General features: G+C 36.5%; 1 protein-coding gene across 1 annotated transcript; it reads left to right on the top strand.

The window, feature by feature from the left end:
• The first annotated feature begins 1,226 nt into the window (after window positions 1-1,226).
• Window positions 1,227-18,851, top strand: RCOR3 (REST corepressor 3). The gene is made up of 10 exons (XM_010000941.1): window positions 1,227-1,299; window positions 2,862-2,914; window positions 4,625-4,786; window positions 5,156-5,280; window positions 6,801-6,879; window positions 9,501-9,719; window positions 11,381-11,458; window positions 12,210-12,267; window positions 17,840-18,081; window positions 18,507-18,851. Exons 1-10 carry the CDS (start codon window positions 1,257-1,259, stop codon window positions 18,849-18,851), a joined length of 1,404 nt encoding a protein of 467 aa, XP_009999243.1. The 5' UTR covers window positions 1,227-1,256.
• The last annotated feature ends 2,998 nt before the right edge of the window (window positions 18,852-21,849 follow it).

Genomic DNA, 21,849 nt, shown 5'->3' on the forward strand with positions numbered 1-21,849 from the left:
AGTTTAGTATAACTTACTCCTTGAAACTGTAGCTTTATGAATGCATGTGCATTTTTAACTTGTTACAGAGTTTGTGATGCATTTAGGTTATCTGTCTTGCACAGTTCGCTTTAGAAGATGCAGGAGTTCTTTTAGTTTTTCTAATTCGCTGGTTTTCAAGTCCACAGTCTTGGTGGATCTAAAGTTTGTAAAGATGATAGCAAATACAAAACACTGCCAAATTAAGGATGGAAGAGCAACAAACCATAGTACATAACTAGAAAACACAAAGTTTTTATCTTTTCTGAAGCTTTAATTTGTTTTGCTTCCTTCAACAAGTTGTAGAACCTAAATATTAAGTGTGGAAGCTTAAAATGGAGTGAAAAGTTACTTGTTTCACTGAATTAAAAAAAAAATAATAAAATTGCTCCTTTTTCAAGAAAGATGTAAGTTTCCTCTTAGGGTGATTCCTCAAGGAATTCATACTGACAAAAGTGTAAATGCTCCATTTGTCTTAACAAGATAAACTGTTTTAAACAAATAGATTGGAAGAAGCCTCATGTAGTGGCATACACTTGTAAAATATTTCTGAGAAGTATTGAAGAATTTCCTTTTTTGACAGCATGTTTTTAAAAGTAAAAGACATTATGATTTAGTGCTTCCTACAAAGATGCATCAGTATATTTTCTATAGCTACACAATGTAGTTGGCTGTGAAAAACAAAACTACAGAGACAGAGATGAACAGAATTGTTTCTGGCGTAATTGTTAGTGAAGTTCCTTATTGAAAGGATCAGGGATGGTGACTGTATTCTACCCCCATCTCATTTTTATGTTTATTTTGTTTTAAGAAAGCCTAACTTAACATGGTAGATCCTGATACTCCCATGATAGTGCCAAGTCATTAGAGTACTAGTAGACAGTCATAACTTCTGGAGGACTGTTGCAACACAAGTGCCTCTACATTTTGTACTCATGCCAAATTTAGCCTTCTGCTTTAATGTTGCAATTAGGGTAACCAGGATCCTGCCTAATATCCTATTTTGACTGACCCTCATAGGAGTAGTGTTCAAACCTGGCCATTCCATATCTTAAGGAAATAATGCAGAATTAATTATTTTCTCCCTCTTCCTAGTAGCTGGGCTAGATTTCTGAATATAGCTGACTTGCACTTACTTGTTCCATGAATAGTTGTTCTCTAGGTCGTATTTATAAATACTGAGACTGACTTGTTTTCTTACAGGTGCCACAAAATATACTGATAAAGATAATGGAGGGATGCTTGTATGGTCTCCGTATCATAGTATTCCAGATGCCAAGTGTAAGTTCTTTTCTGCTTAGGAATTTTGGTGCTTAAGTATGACTGTTTCTGGTGTGCCTCTTCACTCTGTATTTTACACACAGTGCAACTGCAAATTAGTAAATTAAATACAAATCTTCTCATTTATATATTAATTTAGAGAACTCCAGGGAAAGGATTTATTTTGTAGTTAAGTCTTTGTTTCAAATCACACTGCCTGTGTTTATATCATCATCAGTGTCTGTAAAACCTTTAATCATTAATAAAAGAATAAAACATCAAAACATGAGAAACTCAATGCTCTGAATTTAGAAGAGAAGGAGTTGCAGTAGATACATTCAGAAAAGATTTGTTGAGGCCCAGTTCAAGGGGAAATTATTGTTGTTGTTTTATCAGGAAAAAATGATAATTTTCTCCCTTCAAAAGTGACATGAAATACAGGAGTAAGCTGAGTAAATGTGATCAAATATATGTTTAAACTAGTTTAAACTCCTATGCTAGGATTTCTTGTATGTTATATATACTCCCCTAGTTGGCTTTGGGGATGCAGTCATGAGAACCTGGTTCTTAGGACAGTTTCTACCTGTTGCTAGTATTTAGAGGTTTGTGTCCCTCTACATTTGAGGGAGCATACTTTCTACTGCTGCCAAACAATTAGAAATAGAATACTCCAACTATGATTATCAAGCACTCCTTTCATTCCTTTAAAGTACAATTACCTCTTTGCTGCAGCAGTTCATGGCAAGGACATCTCTGGTCCATTTGAATAATGAGGATATAATTATTTCCTTTTCTCAGTCATACTTCATTTCAATTATATTTAGTTGCCATTTAATTGTGAACTGTAAAAGGTGAATGGGAAGAGTTTCGGTTTTTTTTGAAAATCAGAAAAGTACCCATTGAAGATGAAAACTAGGAGGACTTAATTGCAAAATGATGGAAAGTGTTCATCTCAAAGCTGACTCTAGTATGGCCAGATATGATTTTTAAAATGTTATTGGCAAATTTGATGGCCTAATTATTGAATTTTCATATTCTCTATTGAAAACTGATTTCATGCCATGGTTAAGGTTAATGTTGGTCAGCTAAAACTGTATTAGTATTGATGATATGCATAATCATTGATCAAGGATCTCTTTACATTAATTTTTAACATGTTTGGAAATATGAACAGTAGAAATAGTTCAATTTAAAACTGACCCAGCTGTCTGGACACAGCCCCCCCAGTGTGTTTGTGTTCTTCAGAGTGGTTTCCAAGAAGACAACCTTTCAATAACCAGCTAGCCTCTGATTTAAATAAATAAATGATGAGCTTCTGTGGCTTTGTTGTAGTAAAAATGTGAAAGTATCTTTTTCACTGAGAATTAGCTTGTGGAAAAGGCTTAAAAAAATAAATGTTGTATCAAATACTTGTTTTTCATTAATAAAGCTATGAATATATTTTAACTTTTTGGGGACCGTGGGTCTACGTAATGTTTTAACATGGGAGAACAGTCTTCCCATGCTTTTCACGGCAAATTCTTTGTCACCTTGTAGCAGAACTAAAAGTACTAAAGAATAATTCTGACATTGCTTTGTTACAGTGGATGAATATATAGCGATAGCAAAGGAAAAACATGGATACAATGTGGAACAGGTAAGTGCTATGAAACGAGAGTGCTCATTTAAAGGATTTTTAAAATATAAAAGTATAACACAACTCTTCTTTTTTTTCCCCTTGGTTACCATTAATTAACGCTGTTTCTCTTCAGGCACGGCAGCAAACACTGCAGTTAAATGGATCTGCACACAGTTGTGGTCTGGATTCTCTGCAAAAGATTGAGCTCTTTGTTTTCATGACATGCTCAGCTTGTAATGTGCACTTTTGAAAGGTTTGGTATGTTTCTTGATACACTGGGCATGTCATGCAATTGTGTGTGTATATTTAGCTGAAGAACTTCTTAGGAAGGCAGCTTCCAAATTTAATGCTTAATATTAGAATTCAAATAGGGTACAATCATGAACCACTAATTGTGATAGGGACAGGACTGGAAAGGTTTATTGTGTATTTGGAAAAAAAAAAGAGGGAAACCTACTTTAAGTGTTTTTTCAGAGGCAGGAAAACAAACAAATTCTAGGTTAGAGATAACAAACAAATCCACATTTTAAAAAATAAATTTTAGTCAGCATCTTGTTGGAAGTACAGGATAAAACTTTGCTAGTCTGCACTTAGTTCAGTTGCTGTTTTCTTCATAAATTAACCAGATTGTGTAAAAGTGAGATTACATATGGCAAAAAAAGTATTTTGTGTACAGGTGGAAGCAAGTTGTATGATTGCTTTGGAGGATGGAAACTCATAATAGCAAAGACTTGCTAGTCAACTACTATCTGAAGAAGAGGCTGCCACTGTTACAAAGTCCAGAATACCTACAGTTTGGTGATCTTTGTTTATGGCTTGGCTTTTGTTAGGGGAGAGAGGGAACTGAGGAATCTCAAAATAAATCTGCAAAAAAAGGCTAGTTTTCAGAACAACTTCTGGTACAAAATATTTGTAGACTGTTCAAAGTAGGATAGAAAATATCTTTGCAAGAGGTGCTTGTCATTTGCCATTTCAACAAGAGAAGAGTTTTACTATTTCCGGGTTTGTTAGAAGATGTAAAATCAGGGGTTAGAAGAGTTGAACAACTGGTGATCATGTCTGCACTGTATGTTTGAAATCAAGTGGATTGCATTTCCCATTAAGTCTGTCATTGGTTTTCTGGCAGAAAGTCTAATCAGCATAAAGTTTTTTAAGGATATTGAGAAATTAAATTATATAAGAAAGTATATTTAAATTTCCATTCCTTATTAGGTACACATGACATGGAAGTAGCCATACTGTTACTTGTGGTTTAGTGAGTTACAGAAAGACTGCTCTCACTTTGAACTTTCTGACTTGTATTTTGGATGAACCTCTGGCTGCTGAGAAGTATTTTTATTTTCCTTTTTGAGTGGTCTGGTAATAAAGGCCTAAAAACCTATAAGGAACTGTGTAGGTGATGAGTGCTTGTGAAGGAAGAAATCAGGTCAGATTTGAACCTATCAGCCTAGTTCATGCTGCTTCAGAATTACTGCTGCCATGCCAACCTTAAATTGTCTAGCTTTCAGACTTTATTGAAGTACAGATGTGCCCACTCACTCTTCATATCGTCTCCAAAGAGAATTTTGTAACATATAGTACATAGCCAATAACATTTTAAATATATTTGGATAGGGGATTCTGATAGTCAAATTTTGTTTTAAATATATAAGCTGCCTTTTTTATTTAACTTGTCTCAACATTTTAGAAAGTTGACTAAATCCAAAGAGGGACTGTTTCTTTTCAAAGGCTCTTGGCATGTTGTTCTGGCATAAACACAATATTGAGAAGTCCCTTGCGGATCTCCCTAACTTCACTCCTTTCCCTGATGAATGGACAGTTGAAGATAAAGTCCTGTTTGAACAAGCATTTAGCTTCCATGGAAAGAGCTTTCACAGGATCCAGCAAATGGTAAAGTAATATATTAAAAAGTAATATGTTAACCAGAAGCATTAAACGCTTCAGGTGCTGTAAGAACAAAGGCTCCTGTTGGGTGAAAATTTCTTGTTGATTTCTGTAGAGCCTTCAGGAACAACCTTTGAATATAACATTTAATTTAATCATGTCTCTTGGACCTACAGCTTTCTCACTCTTAACAAAAAAAAGCCTCTCCCTTTCCCACCCCCTTTTTAAAAAATGTGTATGAGATACATCCCTCCTTTCCAGCTCATCCACACATTTAAATTATTTGGGTATAGGTGGTTGTAAATACAGCAGAATTGTAATCTTGGGTTGAATTTTATTTTTTTTAAGTATTAATATGTTAACTAATTCTTCTAGCTTCCAGACAAGACTATTGCAAGCCTTGTAAAATATTACTATTCTTGGAAAAAAACTCGCTCTAGGACAAGTTTGATGGATCGGCAGGCTCGAAAACTAGCTAATAGAAATAATCAAGGCGACAGGTGAGTTTTATATTTTCAAGTAGCTAAGCACAAACTAAAGTGTTTCTAGGTAGAGATGTCAGACTAATTTCCAGCCATTAAGTTTCAGGGTGAACCATTTTTTTTTAGGTTTGAGCATGGTGGTGATGTTTCTGCTTTTAGCAAAGGCTTTGGTACCTGTGCTGTAAGAACTGTATCACTCCAGTCAGTGTGAGTTGTAATAACATACTTGAGTGCTTTAATGGATAACTAAAAACAAGTGTTTAAAAAAACCTGAAGTCTGGGAATGTGGGTTAGAAACAATTGTTTATTTGAGAAGTCTAACCTTATCTTATTGTGTGAAGAAGGGGTTGTTTTTGTGGATGTGGGGGCTTTCTGAGTTTTTTTCTTTTTTTTAAACTAGAATTGAATTAAAACTGAAAGATCAACCACTGTAAAGAGCTGTAGCCATTAGAAAGCCTAAGTACTGTTTTTGTTATAAAACTTGATATATAATCTTATTTTATGAGACTTAAAACTGCTATCAGTCAAAGAGAATTAGAACTCAAAATAGTCTTAAGTTATCTTGGATGAAATGGAATGAGATTTCCTCCAGTTACTATGAAACTTAAATTGTATTGCACTTGGTGTACTTGAGTATGAACTTGCATTTTTAAAAGTTACTTAATATGTTGAATGTATAAGTAACATAATCATGTTTATATTGTAAAGTATCATTTTACATTTACAGAAAACTGCCTAGCTAGAGTAGAAGGGTCTATTTAATTATGTTATTGAAAAGAGCTCCTGAAATCTATAATTCCTATGCTTACTGAGTGACCCTCTCACTGAAAAATTGCAGAAGAAAATTATTTTGCTTCTAATGCAGCATTTTGAGGTTTTTTTGTAATAGTTAGAAGATTTTGTGGTGTTTTTACATTCATATATTCAGAAATTATATGGTGTGAGTGACTGGATTGGACTTGACTAAGCTGACTTATCTTTTCAACAATTTCTCTTTGATTTAATTGAGCAGATTTTATTCCCCACCTGCCCCAAATTGCTAGATCTTGAGCACTTTGGTGAAAAAGCAGTCCTGTGTTTTCCCATCTTATATTGTCCCCCCTTGCTCCCCATAGACTTCAAAAAGTGTTTATTCATCCACCTGGTGAAGTGGTTTGAAAATTGATCTATTAAAACTAATGAGGCAAATGAAAGGTTATTTTTAGCCTTGGTATAGTTGACCATCTAAGTGCTTTTGCTGGCGCAGGTGGTTGAACTGAAGAAAGGCAACACCAGTTTTTCTGACAGCAGTACCAGCCCTGCTTAAAGTAATTTTGAAACTATAGTTTTGGATTGCTTGTTTTTTATAATAATAATTATTAGGGTTTAATAAAGGAAATATGTCTGTAACAGCTCTCTTTTGAAAACTACAGACAACTAAGAGATGCCATGTACTTGGAGTAGATACTTTAGAGTAGACCATTCTGTCTTAGCCTGATACATATTTATATTCGAGGTTTAAAATTAGATTAAATGACCAGCTTCTTATCTGTCTTCAGTGATGATGACGTAGAAGAAGCTCATCCAATGGATGGAAATGATAGTGATTATGATCCCAAAAAAGAAGCCAAAAAGGAGGTAACGGATACCTTAATGGTGAATGTCAGTTTGTTTTCTGTGAATGTGTTACTGTGCAAAATATTACTTTCTAGTGAAGAGGTTTAGCTTGCACCCTGCTGAAATCACAGGGGTTTTAGGTGATCAAGATCTTGACAACTTCTGATTGAAACAAAATTTTATCATATACTTTTGCTGTTCTGTGGATATAAATGCATCTCCAAGTTTTTCAAGAGATGTATGCAGTTGTTACCTGGTAAAGCAATGTTCCCCCTTCCTCTGTCTTGTTAATATGTTTACAGTTTTACTGGTTGTGAATTCTTGAGATTTAAATGTTTTCTTTGCATTTTAAAATTAAATGCCAGTTTCTTTGTTCTTTCAAAGCCACAGTGAGGTGGTGTTTCAACTAATACTTGGCTTTATTGAGATGTTTTCTATTAATAAATGTAGAGTAAAACATTTTTGTCTCCCCTAAGGAGTACTTACTTTTAGCATTACAAGTAAGTGCTGTGTTTGGGGGATGTTCAAGTTTTGACTTTTTTGGGGGTTATTTTGGTAAAAAAAAAAATTATGAACTAGACTAGAAAAACAAGGGTGTAAACATTTGATTGTTTCCTTGATCAGCTTAATGTGTTTGTGATTTTCCTAAAATGCAACAGTTCATATTGCTTGAGAATACGAGAGGAGAGATAGTTCAAAAGCTCAGCTTTCCCATTAAGAGGTGTCTAGGACTAAGAAAACTTAGCAGTTCTACCAAAAATGATCTTGGGGAAGAGACTGATAGGTTTACATTTCATTCTCAGCTTTGCAGTGACCTTCAGCGTATTGCTTTAACTACCTCGGGGGGAAGAGAAAATTACAATTACAACTATCCTTTTCTGAATAAGATATTTTAATTTTTTTTTTAACATGCCAAGATATGGTTTTTAGAACTTGAAATGGCACAAGGTCTAATAATGAAACTTTTTACTTTTCATTCTGCTATTTTAACAAAGTACTTGAAATGTTCATTTGAGTTGCTGCCTAAGCCACTTCTAAATAAGGGCTATTTTGTTCAATTTACTTTCCTTAGTTACTGTTTGAATTACTACAAGCAGAATGAAAGTAGGGTGGTGTTCATAGACTTTTAGGAACAGGACAAATAGGCTTGTAGTTTCTGATGAGATATTTGGATCAACATAAGATGTTTCTGTGATCTCTTATTTCTGGTAGGATTTGTGTCCTTTCACTTCCTAAGCAAAATACAACTGAGTATGCTGCTTGAACTTGTGGAGCCATGGAAACTTTGTTACCAGTGAAAACTAAAACAAGCCAAACAGACTTTGGCAAGACAAAAAAAGCTTGAGAGAATATTTTCATTTGAAATCCAGATTGAACAGACAGGAACTGTAATTTTGGACTGAAATAGCAATGCAGAACCAAAAACCAAATGGAATAAATGGGCCAGAAATAAACTTAACCTTGGAATTTTTAGATGTTAAAGATGTAAGGTTCTCTAGCAACTTTCCAAGGAAGAGCCAGTATCTTAAGTGCTATTAAGATGGCCTCTATGAAGTCTGTGGGCTGGATTAAGCTGTTACATTAGCCGGGAAAAGGATGTGGCAGAAGGTCAAGCATAGAAAAGCAAAATGCTGTTGGCTGATCTGTACCAATGCTACAGAACATAATAATGGCTGCTGCAGTTTCTTTCCACTATGATTAAATTACCACCTCCCCTTAACCTGCATGGATGCCAGCTTGGAGGAATAGGAGGGAGCTGCTTGAAGTAGCAAAAAGCCTGAATCCCTTCTCTGTTTTGGTACTAGGCATTGCTTTGAACTTAAAATCCTTGTGGGGAAAGTAATTTTTACTTCTCTGCTCCTGGTCTGTGGGGAACCTACCCAGTTGTTCTATGGAAGTCACATGTATACAGACTCGCTGTTGTGTAGCAATGCCCACTGAAGACTAAGCTGACATTTTTAGGTATCCAGACACATCAAAACAGCAGTTACAAAAATTTCATCTCCTCTTTGCCATCCCTTTCCCTTTGAAAAAAGAAACATTAAAGGCTTGTTTGCTAAATTACATTAATTTTTATAATTATTGCAAAGTACATCCATCCTTTCTCTTCCAAATCTCAAATCCTCTCCCAAAGCAAACAGTGCTATCATTTTCTATAGTGATTGCAGCAGTGCATTCTTGCCTGTCCTGGTTGACTTTCATTCTCCTCTGATCTTCACCTTGAACTCTCCATATCTGGCCAGAAATAAATGGGTAAATTCACTGATTACTCTGTTTAAATATGTAAATATATATATATATGTTCTTTACCTTCTGTGTCCATAAAAGTTTCTTGATTTTTTTGCCCTCTTTCACAGTATTTACACCATGATTTCTATACCATTTAATGTACTTCTAACCATGTAAAAAAAAAAAGTTTTGAAAACTGACTTTCAAAGTCTGGTGCAAGCTTACCCAACAAATTACTGTCATGCTCCATCAGCTCATCTGCAAGACTTAGTTTGATTAGAATGTGCAGAGAAGGATGTTAATTTAGGCTTTCTTTGTCCTGAGACTACAATGCTATGTGATATTTTATTAGAGAATGAAGTTGTATACAAGATACTGTTATTCTTTAATGATTTATTTCTTGTAAATTAAAGGGCAATAACGAGCAGCCTGTTCAGACCAGCAAAATAGGTCTGGGTAGAAGAGAATATCAGAGCTTGCAGCATCGCCACCATTCTCAGCGTTCCAAATGCCGTCCACCAAAAGGCATGTACCTGACCCAGGAAGATGTGATAGCTGTTTCCTGTAGTCCCAATGCAGCCAACACAATTCTTAGACAGCTGGATATGGAACTAATCTCATTAAAGCGACAGGTACCATGGGTTATTGGTCTTGTTTTATTTTCATCTCAGATTGTTCTGGTTGTAATGATTGTGAAGAGTCTGTAAAGATTCTGAAACTTCTTTAATGTGAGCATTTCTAATTTTGTTCCACAGCTATCACCAAAAATGCTGGACACTAGCTGACTAGCTATTCTTCTGTTTTGTTTTTTATGTTAATCTGCTCTTGTTGATAACATGAAACAGAATACTTCCTTTTTAAAAAAGAAAAGAGGAGAGAAGAGAAGCGTGGCATGAAAATTATGTTACAGATTTGGGGACAGGAGAAAACCAAAGTCCCTTCTTTTTTTTTCTTTTTTTTTCTTTTTTTTTAACTTGTGAAAACTATTTGTGTGACAAGTGAGAATAAGACCAGTGAAGCAGAGGAAGCTTTATTTGTTGTGTTTAAAATTGTAGCTGTTTTTCTGAATGTCCTTCCCCACATACCATGAAAGTATGTGGGCAGAAGTCATGGGTTTAGTTATTTCTCTTTTTTAATTGATGAGCTTTCTGCTTATTATATTTAGAAAAGCTGTGTGGTCTACACCTCTAAGAGAGGAATTGCCTGTGTTCTTCGCATGAAGTAGTTAACTTTCCGCACTTAAAGTTGAAACACAGAATCTGTTCAGCTTCTGAGGGTGCAGCAGTATGTGCATGCTTGCTTTCTAGGAGCAATGGGGCTACAAAGTCAAGGCTTATCTCCTGGAATTTCTGCCTCGTAGACTGCTAAGAGGTGCCATGTTGCAAATCATGGAGTGAATAAATCATGGGGTTTTTGCTCCCTTGTATTCTTTTGCAGGAGAAATATGCTTCTTTCTGTCACAGCAGGTCTCTGGGGCTAAATAGCATAGGTGGGGTTTCCTCTTTAGCCTGAGTGTAGGTGAGTTACAGCCTTGAGGTTGTGTTTCTCTTTTTTTCTTGCAGTGCTCTCAGGGATGCAGCCTTTGGAATCTCCCCACTGAGTTGTCTGCTTTTGTGTCCATACTTAAGAACACTTGTAATAGCTGTGCACCATAGTATGCAAAACTTTTCTTACCTATGTTACCTTATGTGCATTACTCTCATGTTTAAGTGGTTACTAACTGTGTATACATACGATTTGGAAGCGCTCTCCTTTTCATAGACTAAGATATTTTATTTAAATCTTTGAAATAATTTCAAGAGTCATCCTCAAAGAAGTCATGATGATCTAGGGTCAAAAAAAAGCAGTCTGTCAGAAGGAACTAACTGAAAACCTCTCATAAATATATATATATTTTTTTCCTTCAAAATGCTTTTTTGAGAAGGAAGAAGTTAATGTATACAGTACATCTCATTTAGATTTCTAAGAACCAACTCTTGTGTCTAGAACATTCTGCATTCTTCAAGAACATACGCATCATTATCACAACTTGCTTGCTGTGTCCTACTTTTAATATTCCTACAGACAAACTGTTCTTCTGAAAGACTGGCTTAAATATTTTTCTCTCCATAGTAAACTGTGCTGTAATTTTAAATTATTATTTCTTTTAACAGTTAAAAGTAGTGAAGCCTTAAACCATAATATTTCTCTTTCTAACTTAGGAGGTACACTTGTGGCAATCCTAGTGAAGATATATGTGTAAAGTGACCAACTTTCTTTGTGGAGCTGATTAACTTTGTTGTTTTTGACCAAGGTTCAAAATGCTAAGCAAGTAAACAGTGCACTTAAACAGAAAATGGAAGGCGGGATTGAAGAATTCAAACCTCCTGAGGTAAATCTGAATAAATACAAGAAATTGTGGCCTTGCACTTACATTAGTGGGAAGCTACAGAAATGTGTTTTGCTTGCAGCAATAGTATTTGCATTTCAGCAGCTTAAACAGGGTCCATTGAATTACATGCAGGGGTGAGTCTGGCTCCTTTACAAGAAATTAGTGGTAGGCTTTTTTTATGGCAACTGACTGAATGACAAAACAGAAAAAACTGAAAAAGTCCTATCTGTACATGACAAAAAGGAGCTGGATTTGACCTCTGATGTATGTGGATTTTTTTATGGATCAGAAGTAGCTAATGTATATTGCTGGCAGTAAATACTTTGTGAAAAATGGCTATACATATACTTGAACATCTAAAACGATTGATTTATTACTACTGAAGTTCTCTTTTTGCTTGTTTTGAAGGCTTGGATATGAAACATAACATGAGTACAAAACTCTCCAGACACCAAGTCCAAAAATTTTAGATAAATATAACTACAAACTCAAATTCTGTCTGCATAAAGGTCATATATAGCTGATATGAAGAACTGCAAGAGGGAAAGCTATTAGTGTAGTTCTAAGCTTGAATCCTTAAATGTTACTTCCTCTTCATGAAAGCAATCTTACACTATAAATTTATGTCTTACAAGAGATCTTTACTTGTGTTGCAAAATGTAGTGCAAATAAAACACATTCTGATGCTCAGATATTTTGCAGCTGTTGAAACATTTTAATGATCTTTGTGCCATTTTTCTAATTTTAATAGTCTAATCAGAAAATCAATGCCCGTTGGACCACAGAAGAGCAGCTTCTTGCAGTACAAGGTATGTTAATAGTAGAAGTGTTTTGAAATCTGAAGGATTTGAAGAGGTACTCAGGCTTATGTTTGTATTTCCCTCTAATGAAAAACTAAACTTTATCTGGTTTTAGAAGAAAAATCACTGAGAAAAACAGCAAAACTAGTGAGAATTCTTAGGGCACTCATTCAATCAGCATGACACTAGTCTTTCAGTTACCCCTATTAAATCTCAAACAGAAAAACTAGGCTGGATTTAACAACTGAAGTTGAAAAGTCCCTTCAGTTATCTTCTAAATCACCTTACATTAATTTATCCACAGTGGAAAACAGAGGTAATAGTTGAAGTAATAAAATTTGAAGCAAACACTTATTAGGAAATCTCTCTGTTCTTAAAGTAGGAAAAAGTATAAGTAAAACTGATCACTCATTCAATCAGCATGACACTAGTCTTTCAGTTACCCCTATTAAATCTCAAACAGAAAAACTAGGCTGGATTTAACAACTGAAGTTGAAAAGTCCCTTCAGTTATCTTCTAAATCACCTTACATTAATTTATCCACAGTGGAAAACAGAGGTAATAGTTGAAGTAATAAAATTTGAAGCAAACACTTATTAGGAAATCTCTCTGTTCTTAAAGTAGGAAAAAGTATAAGTAAAACTGATTTACAGTTACTTTTCTCTATTCATAAGGGAACACAAGAGCAGATATTTACCCAGGGGAGACCTTTTAAGAGTCTGGAGCTGGATATGGATGCTTGACCAACAGTCTTACTGGAGAAAAAACACCGTTTTCTAGTATGCTATTTATACAGCTAATCTGCAGATATTTATATGAATGAGAACTGACTCTTGCCTTGGGTTTAATATACACTGCCTGATCAAGGAACATCCAAGAGAAATATCTGAAGAGCCTAATTCTGTATCGAAGACACTGTATATTGGCTCACTTCTGTATATCATTTATTTTAAGATGGAGATATTCAGTTCAGTTATACACATCTGCTTTATTTCACTGTGTTCTTCACCTTTAAAACAAAATACTGAGTTTTAGTATAAAGTCTTCAGCTGAATCTGGGTATAAGTGTAAAGTTGTCAGGTGTGCCTTATCTGTTAGTTATGAGCCAGATGAGTGAACCTAAAGTGAGGTTTATTTTGAAGTGTGAATGGAAATGCTGAAAAGCAAGGTGTGTCTGAAGTCACACCTCTCAACTTACATGCCTCATAATGGGATTTGCATCTCCAAAATGTTTTCTGTCCTAAGTTCTTCCTCTTGGTTTTCCTAACAAGCTCACTTTATTTTGTTCCCAAATGCAACTGAAGGAGATGCCTGTCTTTAATATGATAGCCTAGTAAGTAGAATGCTTGGTGGAGAAATGGGGAAAATTCAGGTTCGTGGTGCCTGCCTTTGTGTGAAAGGATTCAAACCATTTGGGAAGTGTTGAGAGTACACTTAGTTTTTATTAAGATATTGCACTATGACCGACAAGGTAAATAAAAGGTAGATAAAACTGGGGTGTGGGCAAAAGAGAATAAGGGTTGGTGATGACTCCCTAGAGAGGAGTTCTAGCCTTCTAGTCTCTTCTCTAGGGAGTGTTTCATGTTTTTATAAAGGTAGTCAGTCTCAGTACTTAAGGGTGGGGAAATCAGGCCTCTGGAAAAAAAATCTGGTTTAATGTAACTTACTTGTGCTTCTTACCTGTATTGTCTCCTTTTTCGTTCCCTTCCTTTGCCACTGTATAAAATGGAAATGGGAGGGAACCTTTATATCAGGAACCAAGTATTTTATTATCCCTTCCTTACCTGCTGCCCAGTAGTAGTCTGCCACCTGAAATGAGAGTGCTGTAGGTATTAACCTCCTGCCCTGATCTCTTGCTTGAAGGTGCTTGAGCTATTAGACTTATGCCTGAAGGAGCCATTCTGGTTTTTGTCCTGACATTGTGTTTAGAAGAAAGTAGCCGTGCTTGCAGGACTAAGAGCTACCGTAATGCATGGTAGGCTTGAACTTGGAAGTTGACTTGAGTACAGGAACGTCTAGTTTGTACACTTAAAACAGATTTATTTCATCAGGTGGACTAATACATTTTGACATGTGTTTTTAATAATTTTACAGAAATTATAAACATTAAGCAGGTAGGTGGCACTTCTGTGATTTTATTTTTACTTGAATTAGACATTAAATCCGACCATGGAAATCATAAAAATAATGTGCAGTAATATAATTTTTATACTGTTTTTCCTAAACATGGAAATGGGCTAATCTCAAGAGAGTGGCAGTAACTAAAGAGGAGGTAATGAAAAGACCCACCTTAAAATAGAGCTGAGTGTGTAATCTTATAAGCCTTGTGGCTGCCTGCAGTGGGGGTTGTGTCCTCAGACTTACCTCTGAGACAAGCTTTTGCAGTATGATTTATCAGGATACTGTTCAACTTTGTCTGAATAGTTATTGAATGTAATGCATCAGTTCATCCCTTGAAGTGTTCTTAAGTTACCAACTTGTTTTTAATGTATAGTAATGTAGGAGCACCATCATTTTTTCCAAATAAGATTCAGCCATATGAAAATGGCAACTGTAAAAATGTTCTAAGACTTGTTCAAAACAACAAAATTTGACTTATGAAAGCGGTATATGACTTCCATAGTGTTGCAGTGGTAAACAGCTGGGACAGCTGGGATCTAACTTTACATAAGGTGGTTGCCAGGAGCCTGGGAATCCCATCACAGTGAGACTGCACCTCTCATAAGCCAGAACTTGCTGTTAACTATTTCTGCCTCATTGTGGTGCTGTATTATATTGCCTTGGACTCAGGCTAATTTTTGTGTCCGTCTCACTGTTTCCTGTGCTGCACATTAAGCAGCATAGACAGCTCACACTTGGATTTATGAGCTTCTCTGAGTTAGACATTCAAGATGAAGCATTATAGTAGTGAGCATGCATGTGTCCAAGTGCACCTTTGCAACTGCAAGAAGTTTTGAGGAGCTTGAATGATTCCCATGATCAGGGCTGTTCTCAAATGAGCTGGGAGAACGATATTCATGCACGTGAAGTGAGACTATGCAGTAATCTTTTTTGAGCTTCACTTTTCAGCAACTTAATGAAATAATTCTTATTGAAGAACAGGTTATATCCTTTGGAAATAGTTTGGGTGCTGTTTAGCACAGAATTTTTACAAGGATGTGTAAGTAATGCACATGGATTTGAAAGGGGTGGTGGGTTGGCATCAACTCTTAAAAGCTATGCCAGCACCTTATGCATAAAATTTTCAAAAACATATTGAACATCCTCTGTTTCTGGTGCAGCTTAAGAGGATTTTACTACATCATTTTGTAGAAGTCATTGTGGTGATGCTAGAGCAATACCAAATAACACTCTGGACTGAATAAAAAATGAGTAGTGCCATGTGTAGCTAAACTAAGGAAGTTTTATTTTTCATAGATTTCTTATAATTGGGCTCTCAGTGAAGGCAAGATACACAGTTTTCAAGCTGTTTGCTTGGGGATAGGCTTGAAGACCTTACTTTTGACAACTTCAGTTGAAGTTAGCCAACAGGCTCATTCATTTTGCAGATTAAGGGGAATGAAGAAGTATAGACAGCATAGTAACAAAAAAGGCTAAAATCACTAGATAACTGAATTGAGTTTTAAACAAAGACGTGCTTTGTTCTGCTGAGCACTTTGTTCACTTGATTAATTGTACAGGATGTTAGATTCATTGCAGTGGATATGTAATGATCATTATAAATTAGTAAGGGTGGTAGTAGTAGGGCAATCAAAGAATAAAAAAAACACTGGATGGAGTGCTCTGGACACACACAGCTTCTAAGGGGTATAGCAGACACCTTCTACAACTGGTAAAGCGCAGAGCTGAATCCCTCCTGCCTTTTTTCTTTGCCTAGATACATGCCCTCCCAGGTGGCTCTGCTAGGTTCCTTTGTTTTCTTTCCGAGGTTCTTTGAGTCAGAATGGATGGATTCTTTTGTACCCCAGAAAAGATCTTAAATAATGTAGCTGGGCTCTTGACAGCTGAAACATCAGTGTCAGCTACAGAAAGTGTTGCTATCCTGGAGCTGAACTTTCCTCTTAGATTGCAGTGAGTTTGCATTGCCATATCAGAAGTGCCTGTTAATGAAGAAAGTAAGAAGAAGCAGAGCAAGCTGAAGGTTGTACTCTTCACAGTCAAGTTGAAAAGGAACATAGCTTTCAGATTTGAAATAGCTCTTGCTTTCTGAATCCTTTCCTTCACTTTCTAAAGGGAGGCATTAAATCAGACTTAAATTTCTTTTCCTGTAATGAGACAGAGTGCCTGTCCTCTAAGCACTGTAGTATGTTTTGAATGAGTTCAGTTCTCAGGAGCTTAATAGAGGAAGTAAAATTGTAATTCACTCATGCACAGTTGAGAGCAAAAAATTAGTCTTCTGTTTACTCACTCGCAAATAAAACTCTCTTCTTTCTTTTAGTCTCCAAACCGTTAGACACTTGTGATTAAAAATGTACTTTGTGCAGCTAACATTTTTGTTCTAGGAAGCTGGAGAGTTGAGGATTTTTTCTTAAATGGGAGAGATGAGAAACTAGACACATAATACAACTGAGGAAAAAATCAACAAGCTTTAAGTTATAATTCCAATTTTAGGTTAAACATATGGAATGTTTTACTTGAGTGTGGGGGGTTTTTTGTGTGTTACATGCAAATGTAATTTTAGAACTTTAAAAAGTACTTATTGGGACTTTCTTATGCAGTGCTTTTAAACAAAAGTGAGCTACAGATATCAGTGTGGTAATGATGAAAAGATCTTCTGTCACGCACCTTCCTGCTGGAGGATTTGATTCTGAAGACTTGTACTCGGCTGTCTTATAAACAGACACCAATAGCTTACATTTATTTACATTCCCTGAGGTTCTTGTCCCAAAACCCCGAATCCTTATACCCAACTCAAATGGTGAATGAAAGCTTAAAAAAAAAAATTTGAATGCATTGCCAGTTGCTCTGTGTAGGCTCAGTCCTGCATGTCACAAGTGCAGGAATGAGCGGCGTTTGGTGACTTACAGATCTCTGTCCCACTGTTTTGCCCTGCGTTTGGTCCGGTAGCTGCTGCCATCTCTCCTTCTGCTGCACAAGCTGTGGGTAAAGAAATGTCTGCGTGCAGCTGGCACAGAGGGAACCCGTAGAAGCTGCCCATGTTTGTCACTTGACATTTCTAGGGTTATACCCTGTTTACAGCTATATGCACAGGCTTGGTCATGCTCCCTCACCCATCGTGAACTTGTCCTGGGCTTCTGCCCACACTGGAAGCACACTGAGGCTTTATTTGTCAGAGGCCAGATCTCTGTGGTTTTAGGTTGGGAGGCTTGGTGAGTAAGCCAGGATCTTGAAGAAGAGTGGGTAATGACCTTTTTATAAAGTTCTTGATTTGTATGTTGATAGCTGTGCAATTAAAAAAATATTTTGTTTGAATGGAAGTTGAGGCCTTCTCTTAATTGAGAAGGCCTCTGAATTAGCAAGTTTTTGATTTGTAGGTCCCATAGGTTCTCTCTTTAAATACATCACACGTAGCTGTGTCTGACTGATTCTTCACAGCTATGTTATTTACTTTGCCTTCCAGGTGTCCGAAAATATGGTAAAGATTTTCAAGCTATTGCAGATGTAATTGGCAACAAGACTGTTGGCCAAGTGAAGAACTTCTTTGTAAACTACAGGCGTCGGTTTAACTTAGAGGAGGTATTGCAGGAATGGGAAGCGGAACAAGGAACCCTGGCTTCTAATGGTGATGCTTCTGCTTTAGGGGAGGACACAAAAAATACTTCTAATGTGCCATCAGGAAAGAGCACTGATGAAGAAGATGAGGTGTGTTTTGTGTACCAGAAATAAGTAAGCATGGGTTGAGGAACAGCATTTCATTTAGTGATATAATGTAAGGTTAACTGGTGTGACAAACCACATTCTAAAGAATGATGATGAGCTTGCATAGAACTTCAGCCAATGTCGTTAACCAGCGGGGAGCAGGACTGCACCTTTCATAGTGACAATCACATTACTGTTTTATTGTTAAAGTACAGTTCTTGTTCTAGAAGAAGACTCTTGCTTCATAAATAGTTTTAGTTCTGCTGTCTGTAATGTTTTGGTTGGCGATTTCTTTTCAGTAACTTCTCGGTTTTTTTGGTTTTGTTTTTTAAATGCTGTTTCCTGTGTAGTGGACAGTGGCAGCCCAACTGCATTGCACTCTGGCTGGGGCGGCTGTTCACGCAGTCTTGTCTTTGTCCTTTGTGCAGGCACAAAGCACTCCGGCCACTCAGTGTTTAGGCCCTTCACCTCCAGCACAGGCATCTGCTCCAGCACCTACCGCTCCCATGGCACCTTTAAACCAGCCGCCCCCGTTGCTTCGTCCGGCGCTTCCTGCTGCTCCTGCTCTCCATCGTCAGCCTCCACCACTGCAACAGCAGGCACGATTTATCCAGCCAAGGCCGACTCTAAACCAGCCTCCCCCGCCGCTCATCCGCCCAGCTAATTCCATGCCTCCTCGTCTAAACCCCAGGCCGGTGCTGACCACGGTTAGCGGCCAGCAGCCGCCTTCGCTTATCGGAATTCAGACAGAATCTCAGTCCACTCTGCACTGAAGAAGGAAAAAAAAAAGAGCAGAATTCTGCTAACTCCTACGTTTGAAAAATGGTATCGATGTACTTTTTTTTTTTTTATTTTCCAAATAATGAAGGGGAGAAAATAGCAAGCCTTCACAGGTAGCAGACCAGTTTGACAGAGGAGCAAGCTAATAACTAGAAACGGAACCATGTGAATGACCACCTGTATAAACATATTTTTATGTTGAAGACTTGTACAGCAGAACAATGCCTACAATAAAGCCCTCCTCTATATTAATAACTGTTGAAGGAAGCTAACTTCTTAAATGAATAAATGTTCAACACACCAAGATTTTGTTTAACTGATTTTTACTCTATTTATTTTATTACAGTTCTTTGTAGTCAAGCATCTAACTACAGGAAAGTAGTCTGGCAAATCTAGGAATAGATAATATTGTAGGAGACTTAAATGTAGCGTTGGGGGGGTGGGGTTTGTGTGTGTGTTTTTTGTTTTTTTTTACTTTTTAGTGCAAAAAAAATAATGGCCTTAGGTTCAGAATTTTTGGCCCTGTTTAGGTAACAGTAGAAGCATTTCATGCACCTGTAAAATGTAGGTGTTTCTTCTCGTTGTATTTTTCCCAGAACACTTTTTCTTGTTTAAAAAGGTACTGTCTTATTAAATACTCCTCTGGAAGTGTATTCTGAAGATTCAATGAGCTATTGTACCAAACTTACTAAATCTCATGTATGTTCTACACATAGAAGTTAACTTGAAAGCAAGAATCCAGTTTCCTGCTGGGGTAGAGAGAGAGAGAGGCAGCAACTTCTGCCACCCAGGGGGATGAGAGGGGAAGAACCATATAGCAAAAAAACACATTAATTTATTTGTTATTCCACTAATTCATCTAGTTTGACTACAGTAGAATTTCATGCCTTTGAGCATGGCTGCCTGCAGTTTGTATGTGCTAGATCATTGGTATCTGGCCTAACAATTCATGACAGAAGTATAGAGGCTGATGGTGGTAGTAGAATATTGTGGCAGTAGTGTTGCATGCTGCTGGCCCAGTCTTACTGTTAAATTATTATTTCAATTTTCTGCTATTTCTGGTGGAGCTGATAAGCTGGGTTGAGACTATAGTGGGGTTTTTTCTTTGTTTTGTTTTACTAAATACAACCTATATTTGGGTTTTAATTATTGCTTCTAAATTTTAGGAAAGGTTTTCTTTCCACTGCAGTCTGAAAATTTGATGTATGTCTAGCAGTGTTTTGAGGATGGGTTTTTTAGTTTGTTGTTTGCGTGTTGTTTGTTTTGTTGTTTTGTTTTTTAAAAAAAGGAAATGCCTCTACCTTTAAGAAAATCAGGCTGCAAATTTGAGTAGCAGTGTGCATCAAACCATTGAAAAACATTACATTCTTGACTTTGTAATAATGTTCATGTTGACAGCCATACTATGTAGAAAATTATTTTTGCTTGTATCTAAAATGGTGTTTGAAAATCCTTTCAAAGCTGCCTATTAACTAGATTTGAGACTTTATTTGAAAATGGAATGTGCTCTCCCTAGGGTTTTTCACAGATGAATTGGATGCTCTAATGATCGGTTAGTAACTGGCAAAAGTCTTTTGTATGCGCAAAGGGAAGTTCTGACAGCATCATATCCTATTTAATTTGTAAATCTAGTATTAAAGTTTGATAGTTGTGGCCTGAGTTGCAGTTAAGATGTTGACATTTATGTTCTAGTTTGTAATTTAAAGATGTTTTCATACCAAGCGTGAGATTTTTCCTTTCTGAACGGCTTTCACTAGTGTTCTGTGGCCTCATGCAAAAGGGCCTTCCTACAGTTTTTCTTTGGCATCAGAGTAGATGCTTAGCCACTATGTGAGCATCAGATGACCTGTTGTCTAAGAAAAGCAGCATTCTAAAGCAAGCACAGAGGAATTTGTGGTCACTGAAACTTGTGTTCTGGGAGTCATTAAGTGTCCCCTCCACAGCTACACAAAAATCTGGCTGCTCTCCAGTCTTTAGGATATGAAACTGTCCTGGTACATTTTGACATCCTAAGTATCTCAGTTTAATTGTCAATAGTGATAAGATACATCTTCAGGATTTCTTTTTAATTTATTTTTTTTTTTAAGCATTGAGTCTCCCAGGTGTGTGTATTGTACCTTTGCTAATTTTTGTCTTGTCTCTTGTCAATAAGACTTCAGTATGCAGAATGTTGGGTGTCGCAGTAGAGTTGGCCACCACCAACTGCTATAAAACTGTTCAGTACATTGTAATTCCGTTTAATCTTGTTTGAATATTCTATAACTGGGGAAAGGTGCTGTATTTGAAGGGGGGAGGGAGGGTCAGAGATGGGTAGTATTTCTTAATTTACATACACTGTAGCACACAGGGAACTCCTAGCATTTGTAGTACTAAAGTATGTACATAGCAAAATGTCTTTATTGTGTGCTTTGCAGAATATGTGCATACAGTTTGCACGTCCTGTTTTGGGGGGTAGAGTTTGTTTTAAGCAGTGTTTGCCTGGAGAGTGATATGCTTGCTGCTTAATCAAAGGATTAAAGTTTCAAAGAAATCTGTGTCTTCTATTTTTATGTACCTTGTAATGGTCTAATATGTTAGGGCCCTTATACTGTGATTCTCTTCTAAATTCATTTATATTTTTTTAAGAATTAGAAATAAAATTATACAATGGTGTTGATTTCAGTGGGGAATTTCTTTTGCCGTATCTAGTCTCCTGTTTTGTAATGTAGTTACAAACTCTGACTTCAAGGTTGGCTTAATTTTGTCACTTTAAAAAAATGTAAAATGTTTGCACACTAAAGTTTTGCAGAGAACGTGTATCCTACATTGTTCAAAGCTAATGTAACTCTACAGCTTTTTGTACAGTTTATTTTAGTTAATAAAGCAAAATGGTACTAAAAATGAGGCATAATCTGAAGGACGTGTCTTCTAGGAATGACACTTGAAAAATACGGATGTAAATGAACTATGGGATTTAATTGTTGCACTTTAAATCAGAATGGCTATGGAGTT

The sequence above is a fragment of the Chaetura pelagica genome, unplaced genomic scaffold (genome assembly GCF_000747805.2).
Source record: "Chaetura pelagica isolate M959 unplaced genomic scaffold, ChaPel_1.0 scaffold161, whole genome shotgun sequence".
Taxonomy (NCBI): domain Eukaryota; kingdom Metazoa; phylum Chordata; class Aves; order Apodiformes; family Apodidae; genus Chaetura; species Chaetura pelagica.

Excerpts from the sequence above, each read along its gene's own strand:
- RCOR3 (XM_010000941.1), top strand. The coding sequence starts at position 1,257 with ATGCTTGTATGGTCTCCGTATCATAGTATTCCAGATGCCAAGT. Across the intron at positions 9,720-11,380 it reads TAATCTCATTAAAGCGACAG|GTTCAAAATGCTAAGCAAGT; the intron begins GTACCATGGGTT and ends TTTTTGACCAAG. Across the intron at positions 11,459-12,209 it reads AAGAATTCAAACCTCCTGAG|TCTAATCAGAAAATCAATGC; the intron begins GTAAATCTGAAT and ends TAATTTTAATAG.